At 32.6% G+C, this 10234-nt stretch overlaps 1 protein-coding gene and 1 long non-coding RNA gene across 2 annotated transcripts; both read right to left on the reverse strand.

Moving 5' to 3' along the window:
• Window positions 1–245: 245 nt before the first annotated feature.
• On the reverse strand, window positions 246–2235 carry LOC109172346 (polyadenylate-binding protein 1-B-like). The gene is made up of 4 exons (XM_019321536.1): window positions 2007–2235; window positions 1174–1486; window positions 634–899; window positions 246–523 (listed from the first exon to the last, which is right to left on the reverse strand). The coding sequence occupies exons 1-4, from the start codon at window positions 2197–2199 to the stop codon at window positions 411–413; spliced, it is 885 nt and encodes a 294-aa protein (XP_019177081.1). The 5' UTR covers window positions 2200–2235; the 3' UTR covers window positions 246–410.
• Window positions 2236–7156: 4921 nt separating this feature from the next.
• Window positions 7157–9586, reverse strand: LOC109172351. Its single transcript, XR_002052741.1, has 3 exons — window positions 9491–9586; window positions 8444–8508; window positions 7157–7281 (listed from the first exon to the last, which is right to left on the reverse strand). It is a non-coding gene; the product is annotated as an uncharacterized LOC109172351 (long non-coding RNA).
• Between the last annotated feature and the right edge of the window lie 648 nt (window positions 9587–10234).

Here is a 10234-nt window from a genome sequence, read left to right on the forward strand (position 1 = left end):
AATCAAGAATACATAATATTGTTAATCAAGGATCTTATTGATTGGCCCGTGATATAATTTGGCTATTTTATAAGTTCTATTTTTTGGAACTATAACCTTATTAAAATAGCACAATATTAAAAAAAATTCTTGACATTTTAACATTAAAATTTCTTTCCAATATCAAGACTCATAAGCCGAACACAACAAAAACAACTGCACCATTCACAAAATATGTATATCTCATGTATTTTTCTCTCTCAAAAAAAATTGGAACTGTAACTTCTCCATCTCAAGCAAATAGTTTGTATTCATTTGAAGAACAAGCAGCTGGTAAACTAATACAGAATTCACAAACCTGCAAATATAGAAAGCAATAAATTCTAGATTTACAAATCATCACTCACTATTTACCAAACAGGGCCTATATATTATACACACAACACATCCCTCATTGAAAACGTGTGCAGGTCCCGATTGATTCTCAAAAGTCTTTCCCTTTCAGCCTTCTTCTGTGCCCTTCCAACAAACAGCTTCTTTGATCCTAAGATTGATGACATTATGAAGAAATTACATTAGCATAGAATCAAATTCGAAACGTACGTAAGAAATACATACATATATAATAAGCATCAAAGCATGCACTGCACGTACCTATTAATTCACCATTAAGAGCCTCAATTGCCTTCCTAGCATCTTCATCCGAATCAAAATTGACAAAGCCAAAGCCTCTCGAATTTCCTTCTTCATCCCTCATAATGACAGCAGAATTGATCTTCCCATATCGGGAGAACTTCTCTCTTAGGAAGTCCTCTGTCATATTGTAACCGAAGTTTTTCACATATAGATTAGTGAACTTTTGCTCTTTATTAAATGCATCCATCATCCTCTCTTCTTTCTTCTTAAATGGGGACACATGTCTGAAAAACACCAAACAATTTTAACCAATTAGCTAGACTTTTTGAATGAAACAATACTCTGAACCCAAAATCTACAAGATGAAAGAGCATGCAGGTTCTAAATTCCAAATTCAGAAACATATAAAGAAAGTTACACGAATTGAAACCTAACGGGTTCTTAATGGATGAACCCGTTAACGATCCCCGGGACAAACACTAACCAATTATTTTCATGTAGTGTTAATGGAGGTTGTGTAATAATTGCCAGGTAGTAAAAAGGGAGTAGGCAACTTACAACTTCTTCCCTTCAAACACTGCTCCATGGAGGGAACTGATAGCAGAAATGGCTGAGTTCTGTGTTTCAAAGTGAACAAATCCAAAACATTTGCTCTTTCCATTTTTCTCCTCCACGACTTTGCAGGACAGTATTATGCCATATTTGCTAAACACGCTCTCTAATTGAGCACTGGTGACCGAAGGAGCAAGGTTCTTGACAAAAACATTCCCAATCCCAGATTTTCTTAGCTCTGGTTCCCTTTGCCACCACATAATCCTCATCGGCTTTCCTCTCAGGGTTCTATGGTTTAGGCATGCCAGAGCCTTTGAAGCTGATAAAAAAAAAAAAAAAAAAAAAAAAAAAAAAAAAAAAAAAACATAAATAATTATTTGCGGATTATAATCATTCAATCAAGGTATGAAAATATATGTTAACTTCGGGTAAGAACTTTTTTTTTTTTTTTTTTGGTGCCAAGGGCCTATAAAATGATAGTTTATCACATTTTTGAGAAATATTTTTATTAAAGAAAAGTTAATTTTCATTTTGTATTAAAAATTGTCCCAGAACCTTCCAGTTCATATATAATCTTCCTATATTTTCTCTGAGAATGAATATTATCAGCATGGCATTTATGCTAATATCTCCAAATCTCCTAATGATGAAAAACATTAGAAATAGAGCCACCTTTTCATTATTTCGAAATACACTCCTTCACTCTACCGTTACCAGCTAAGCTTTTGGGGACAAAACTAAAAAAACACAGCCCTTCATTCAGACCCACTCTAACGTACTTGTCACCCAAGAAAGCATAGCAAAGAGATTAACGCAAATAGGATGGTTTGGTTTATTACCATGAGAGATACAGGAGAAGTTGACGAAAGCATAACAAAGAGATTTCTCACACACGGCGTCTCTGCGAATCCCGAAGGAATCCAATGGGCCAATCACAGAAAATGCAGCCTCGAGGTCCGCTACGGCGGTTTCCGGGTGAAGATCCCCCACGTAGAGAGTATGCCGCAGCCAAAGTGGTGACACCTCCGCCATTTGTGTTACTCCAGCACAGGATTGGTTAGGACACAAGAGTTTTAATTAGTGAAGTAAGAGAGAGCTTTTGCTTCTTGGAGAAAGAGAGCCAAGTCATTAACGGTAGGAGTTTGAAAGAGATTATTTATAAAGGTTTGTAGAGGTATTTTTGTTTAATAAAAAATACTTATTCTTGATGGATTAAGAATACCTAATACAAATGGACTTGGGAATAGCTATTCCCATGGCAAAGAGGAATAGCAGATTCTATGCGGTAAAAATCTAGAATAAATCTATTTCATGGAATGACATTTCAATTTTAATATATTCCACAAACCAAACGTCACATAGTGAGGTATCTAAACGACATCGTTTCATTTTATCAAGGAGATTAAAAAAAATAAAATAAAATAAAAAAAGACTCCAAATTTGATATTATTTAATTTTAATTTTTTCATATAATATAAAATGTGGAAAAAAAAAAAAAAAAAACTACATTAGAATCTTAAATATTATTAAGCTATTTACTTCAATTTTCTATACTACTATGTCCAACACTTTTAAACAATTCAGTTTTCTATACTACTATAGGCTCTGTTTGACAGAGCTTATTTAGGGGCTTAAGCTTATTTTAAGTTACTAATAAGCTATAAGCTCTGTTTGGTAATGTTCTCAAAATGAGCTCCTAGCTTCCTATTTTTTTTTTCCATCTTTATCCTTATTATTTTAAAGAAATGACATTATTTACCCTTCCCAATTAAAACCCTTCTCTTCTACTTTATCCGCAACTTTCACCGCAAATATTATTATTATTATTATTATTATTATTATTATTATTATGATTATTATTATTATTATTATTATTATTATTATTATTATATTTGCAACAATATTGCTACTTCATTATGAGATACTAAATCATGATTATACTAATTGTTTTATTTCAAAATGTTAATTTTTTTAAAGACAAAATGTTAAATTTTAATATGTAAAAAAACTAATTTAAATTTTATGAAGATGTCCTTTTTAGTCTTTTTACATTTATCAACTTATCAAAAAGCTAATTTTGCCAAACACTTTCAATCATAACAGCTCTCAGTTTTCAGCTCCAAACTCATATAGCTTTTCAGCTTTCAGCTCCTTTTCAACTTGCAGCTCCTTACTTCTAGCTTTTCAGCTACGTTTGTCAAACAGAACCTATATGTTCAACACTCTTATTGAAGTACTCCGTACATAATATTGTTGCCTTTGTTAACCGAAGGCCTTGTACATGATATAATTTTGTGTATTTTTTAAGTTCCATTTTTTGGGACTACATCCTTATCAAAATAACACAATATTAAAAAATTTTGTTGCTTTTTAGACCTAGTATTTAAAATGATTTAGTTTGCATGAAATATATATAGTGTTCCTTAATTAGTTAAAGTATTCATATAATAATAATGAGAGAGAAAAATACGAAATTAATAAAAGATAAAGAAATGGTCTTAGTGTTTATATCTACTATACTAATAGTTCGAACCCCATCCCAATCAAAGTTGGCATAATTAGTACTCTATTTTACTCTTATTAAATTAAATAATAATTTAGTAGCTACAACAAAAAATAATACATATGCATTTCTTTAATTTAGAATTATATGTCTACAATGTCTTTATTCAAAAAAATTATACATTATCAATAAATTAAATAAGAGAAATATTTTCATTAGTTATATTGTATTTATTTTTCTCCAAATTAAAAATTATTTACATTCAAATTCATCAATTGATTATATTCGCTACATTGTCTACAATGTCTTCATTAAAAAAAAAATTATTCATTATCAATAAATTAATTAAGAGAAATAATTTTATTAGTTAAATTGTCTTTATATTTCTCCAATATAAAAATTCTTTAGATAAAGGCTAGTAGATTGTATTTTTACAGTGTTTTCCAAATTGAGCTAAATTTGGAATTCCACAACTGAACCGAGTAATTTCTAAACCAAAGTAAAGCAACCCCTACAAAATTCTCATGACGTACCTGCATGTTTCCAATGAGAAGAGAAAACAGAAGGAGCCCAAGAATGGCTAATGCTATTGAAAAGAGAACCTCTAGAGGATAAGTACTTGTTTGAAGCCCCTGCCCCAGAGTACTACAAAAAGTGAAATAGCAATCCAGTTATACTCCTGGGATTTCCTCAGTTCCTAAAGTTGAATAAATCTAACATGGATGATAAAAGTTAGGAATTTAACATTGATGGCCAGTTAATTCATCATGTGGGCAAATGATAAAAGGGAGAAGATTATTATGGCTGTTGCCTGGGAGAAGATGATGGTGCATGAAAAGACTCAAATACCTTTCTCAAACAGGACATTTAACGGGAGTGACGGAGGACCAAAATTGTCTTCGTCACAATAAGAGTGTCCACAAATTGTCTGATTGTTTTATGAAGGACCAAAATTGACTGTGTCACCATAAATCTAGGACCAAAAATGTCTTTTACTCTAATAAAAACATAAAGAAATTCGGAATAGTTAAATTAGAACTAAAGTAAGTAAAAACAAAGAAACCACTAACTAAAGATCAAGTCTTTGATATATGACTACAAAATACCATATGAACTTACTACTGTCAAAACTCAGAATCATTCGCACCCATAGCTTACTTGTTTGTGAGTCTCTCCATGCGCACTTGAATGTGGGCATTTTTTTGCATCTTAAAGGCATACATTCCAAATTCTCCATCAAATGATAGAGCAACTTTTTCAGCAATTTCTAATGCTTTTTTGTCCCATGGTGTCCCAGCAAGAGCAATTCCACCTCCTCCAGATCCATCGCCAAACTTAAAATCAAGAGTAACCAATTTAACACTATCTAGCACTAAACTTCCATAAACAATAATACTTACGAAGAGTGTAGCATCTTCCTAAAAACTCTCAACATAAAAGAAAGTATCATCATTATCATCCTCCAACAGCTCCTCTGTCTCATGGAAATCCAGAATACATTGATTATTGATATGGAAGAAAAAACTTAAGTAATAAAAATTCTTGGAAACACCCCAAAAAGAATTGCTATTTTGTCACCTTAATTCTCTTGAGAAAAAGCTTTAAAAAATAGTTATTTTCTAGAAAATGAGTTATTTTATAAAAATCATTTTTTTGACTATTTTTCAAATTTTCAAACAGACCCTTATTTTTTATTGTTTTTATCTGAACACAGGGCCGTAATGAATAGGGGCTGGAGATACTGAACACTATATGTTGTAAGTATTTCCAGAAAATGTATGAAGAGATGGATAGAAAAATCAAATTTGTGATGAAGCTAGTAAACCTATATCGACCCTACGTATACTTCAAAGGAGTGTGAGTAATTAAATATGTAATTAATCATATACTCCCTCCGTCCTGAATTGGTTGTCTCATTTGCTTTTTGCACGCTTTTTAAGGAATTAAAGTAAATGTTATGTATTTTCCAATTATGCCCTTCACTTTTTCACTTTTGGGAATAAAAGCAAAAGTCATAAGGGTAATTTGGGAAAAAGTAGAATGATGGTGATGTTCAATTTTGGAAAGAGGACAACATTTTGGGACAAACTAAAAAGGAAAGTAAGACATGCAAAATGGGACAGAGGGAGTACTTTTTAATTAATTTAGATCAAAAAATTAAGATGGTATGAATTTTGTGCACAGATATGACGATTTGAACACAGAAAAATTGAGAAGAGCTGCAAAAGAAGAGGGCATTGAGACTGATTTGTTCTATTTTTGATCCAAAAGCAATCAGCTGGGAAGATTATTTCATGAAGACTCACTTCCCTGGATTAGTAAAATACGTCTTCAAGTAATCCTTAGAATTAATAACAACTTTCGTTCGTCTCAGTTAAATAAAACACAAACAATTCTAAGGATATATGTCTATCCTCCCAGATCTGCGGCATTGAAAGACCAAATATATTTTATTTTATTTTATTTTGTTTTTGTTTTTGGTGAGTATTTGCCAAATTCATCTCTCTGTTGACAAAAACAATGAAACAGCAAACAATATCTACAACAGACAGTCACAGAAGCTCTTCACATGTTTTCTTCTGCCTAAGCAGACATAACTGGCAATGCAAGCAACTTCAGAAATTTCACTATATTTCACCAATTTTAGTATATTTTGTTTGGGTACTACTCTGCCTATAACATGTAAATTTCATCACAGAAATTGGTTCTCTCCAAGCTAATCACAGTACTAAGCATTCCAAACACATAAATTCAGGCAAAGCAGAAATCAATATAGAGATAGCAAGTGCTTCTTTGCAGCCATTTACTCAGCAGCAATGGAGTTTAAATCAACAAACCAAAATCAACATGGTAAGTCAAATATGCCATCCAAATTAATTATCATCTTTAATTTAATTTGCTACATGGTCTTTGTTGGTTCAGGAAAGAAAGCGCGCAGTAACTATCCATGTATCAGACAAACAAGGTGTTAAGAATTTTAGAATTGTAGTATTGAAGTAAGCATCCGTGCATAGGAGACTGTTTGTAATAATTGCACTTCAAAATTATATCTTCCAATTGAAAACCCCAAAATATTAAACACAAACGCACAAAAACGGAAACAGGAAGGAAAGTTTATCGGAAGAAGCAAGAGATTTGATACCTCCGTATTAACCGTTCGAGAGAGAGCTTCTTCACAAGGCTATTGAGAAACTTGGAGCCAATAACGATCTTCCTGAGAGTTTGATAAGTGTGGAGTCAGGACTCCGGAGACGGCGACCTCTCCCTCTCTTTCGAAGTTCAGATTGACGATCTCCTTCCTCCTCCTAACTCCGGGGGCGGCAGACGGAACTGAACAATACAGTATGATACTCTTTAAAAATCCAATTGTGTAATTCACACCACCCCCACCCTCCTTTCGAATTTCGCGATTTCGCGCGGTAATCCCCTCCTTTCGTCGCGTTTGCTGTGCTTCTTCCGCTTGTGTTGCTGCCCTAATTTGTTTGTTGTGCTTCTCTGCTTGTGTTGATTCTCCTTAGTCCTTACGACAACCGGGCGGCTGTGCTTCTCCTGACTGCCATTCAATTTCACGTAAACTACGAATTTGCCACCGCCTCTTCAATTGACAGAATCTGTTAAATTTAACATTCTAAGTTTGCTATTAGTGAGAAGAATGAGGGTATATTAGGATTTTAATTTGGTGTTGTACAATTAGATGAGCACAAAGTATGATCTTGTAAAGCATATTGTTGTACCGACATTTTTTTTGGTTCCTGTTAAGGGTCTAACAACATTGGCTCTTATTAAAGTTGTATATATATATATATATATATATATATATATATATATATATATATATATATATATATATATATATATATGAAACTATCACAACATAAAACATGACAAATTAAGTGATTGAAATCAAACCTGCTGCAGAAGAATGAACTTTCTTAACACGGTGATCTAGACGCTTCCCTAGACTGAAGAATGATACGCATCCAAAAGGATGGATAGTTTACTCGCGCAGAAAAAGGAAGGATGCAAATCAGGATATACATGGGAAGGCTTAACTCAAGGTTTTTGACAAATAAAGAGAGGCATAATCATCTCAACAATCATCTCAGCAATCATCTCCTTTCTATAATTATTTATTTCCTAGTACTATAAATCAGAATCTCTAGAAGAGAGTAGGGCATCAGATTCTTTACCTTAGTCTTTGAAGCTCTAAGTAGCTGGGCAAGAGCCTAATACTCTTGTGGGGAAGGTCTTATGACTTCCTGTACCTTTTCTTAAGTTTTCAGTCAATAAAACATACCTCTTTGTTCTTATCTCTAACAGAAGCTGGAATGAACTCATTTGATTTGAAAGTATCTTTGTTGATAGGAAACTCATCATTTAATGTTATTAGCCGTAAACATTGTAAAATGATTCTGATTTTCTGTTTTTGTATCCTGTTATTAGCCTCAGTAGGTTAGGACTAATTTCCTCAATCTTTTCTTTGTTACATTTACCTCCTAGAACCAAGGTAACCTTAGCCTATATTACAACTGGTGTATACGACTACCAAAAGTATCAGCAACTCAAAAGTCAAAATCATTAATTTTATTTCATCTTAGCTCACTTTTAGTTTCACTTCCTTCTTGACTTATTCACACTTTTCCCCTTACAATAACCAAAGAGAGTTTCATAAAGATGGGCAAGAGCTAAAGCTATATGGGAAAATAAAGAACAGAAGGAAATGAATATATAGAATTATAAGAGAAATGAGCATGTACTTAGGAATTGATATACCTGCATATAAGCTACAACTTCTGAAACAAGAATAGTGTGTTGAGGAACACCCATCGACTCTCCTTCTGCAAATCCATAAAATAAAAATAATAATAATAATAATAATAAAAAAAAAAAAAAAAAAAAAAAAACTGGTCAACTGAAGGTAAATTTTACCTAAGCCATCTGAAATTACAGAAGACTATGAGATGATATATTGATATCAGATACATAGTTCCTTCAGTCACTATAAGGACAGAATTGCCATTGGATTTCCTAAAGTCAAGAAATCTAGTAGTCATATTTGCTGAATCTAGGAATCTCCAGGAGCTTGTATAAAATTGGCCAGAAGGACATAGTCATTAAACATAATAGCAGGAGATGAATTGGTTATGCAAGAGAAATTTAACATTTTCTTTGTCCTGCTATTCGAGTCACCAGTGAACAAGATAATGCAGTATATATATCAACTCAAAATATTAAATTAGGTATTATCATTAGTAATTATAATTTTCAGGATGAGAATAGGAGAAAGAATGAAAAACATGGTTCCAATTAAATTGCAGAATGAATTCCTGAGATCTACTAAAAATGAAGAAACTTCCTGATACGACACATTCAGCAGGACATAGAAGATAGAACCAATTAAGTTTCACTTTCAAGAAAGCACAAACCAAATGTCATCATGTCAAACATATACTCAACAAACAATAAAGAAAAAAGAATCAGATAAGCAGCCAAGATATAGAACAACTCAGTGGCAGTAGTAAATACACCAAGTACAGAGCATAAAATATGCAAGCTTGATTTTCTCAGAAAGAGAAACACAACTTAATTAGTTCAACCCATTTTATTTGGAAAACCAAATAATTAACATCTCCTCTGTTAAAAATAAAGCTCAAGTCCTATAAGAGACTACTTGTCACAAGGTTGAGGTACAAATGCAGCAACTTATATGATATAATCTACATAGGAGAAATATCCAAATAATAGTTTCAAAATTAAGGCCAGATAGCAATCCTAGAACAGAGTTAAAGAAAAATCCAACACATGATTATAGAACTTCACCTTAAAAGCCTGCATATCGGATAGGAGTTGAGAACACCGGTCACCCAGCATCAACACCAGCCAGTTGTTTAAATGATACAATGGAAAGGAATGAGAGAATCAGTTATCAGGAGTTAAAAGAACTTTTTTTGTTTCTCATGTTATTGGTTTCTTATGCATAAGAAAACCATCTAATAGAATTATGGAGAAAAAAAATTGGACCGAACCTGAGAACGCAAAAGCCACCATATTACACTTCAGAACAGTAGCAAAAAGACTCCAATTCTTTAAAAATGCTACGACGTCTGTTTTAGCATCTCTTTTCTAAACAACATATGTCAATAGTCTAATTTTTAGTGATCTAAACCAATATGAAGAATGTCTAAGTGAGTGATGAGGGTACAAAAAAGGGGAAAGGGGATGAGAATAATTAGAAAATATAGTAATAAATGTAGTCATAACAGTTGATAGATGTGCAACCTTGCAAGCAAACAAGAGTGAGGATGAGGTAGGTAGTAGGAATGGGATTTTACATTTGGATAACAAAACAAAAGTGTTATTCAAAAGAAAAACTATATATAACTACAGGGGTTGCATAAGTATCTACTTTCCTACAGAAATGAACCTACAATCAAATTCTCCCTAAAGAGAAGCAAAAGAAAAGCACAATATCTTGTACAGATGAATCATTTACAGACTGTATAACTACAAACAGAAATTCTGGCTTCATTGAGATTTAATAACCATAACCATCTCTAAAATTGC

The sequence above is a fragment of the Ipomoea nil genome, unplaced genomic scaffold (genome assembly GCF_001879475.1).
Source record: "Ipomoea nil cultivar Tokyo-kokei standard unplaced genomic scaffold, Asagao_1.1 scaffold0415, whole genome shotgun sequence".
NCBI classification, from domain to species: domain Eukaryota; kingdom Viridiplantae; phylum Streptophyta; class Magnoliopsida; order Solanales; family Convolvulaceae; genus Ipomoea; species Ipomoea nil.

What these genes read in the sequence shown, in the direction of transcription:
- LOC109172346 (XM_019321536.1), bottom strand. Translation starts at nt 2,199, where the DNA reads ATGGCGGAGGTGTCACCACTTTGGCTGCGGCATACTCTCTACGTGGGG. An exon ending in GTGTTTGAAGGGAAGAAGTT is followed by an intron (nt 900 to 1,173) that starts GTAAGTTGCCTA and finishes GGTGTTTTTCAG; the next exon opens with ACATGTGTCCCCATTTAAGA. An exon ending in TCTTAATGGTGAATTAATAG is followed by an intron (nt 524 to 633) that starts GTACGTGCAGTG and finishes CATCAATCTTAG; the next exon opens with GATCAAAGAAGCTGTTTGTT.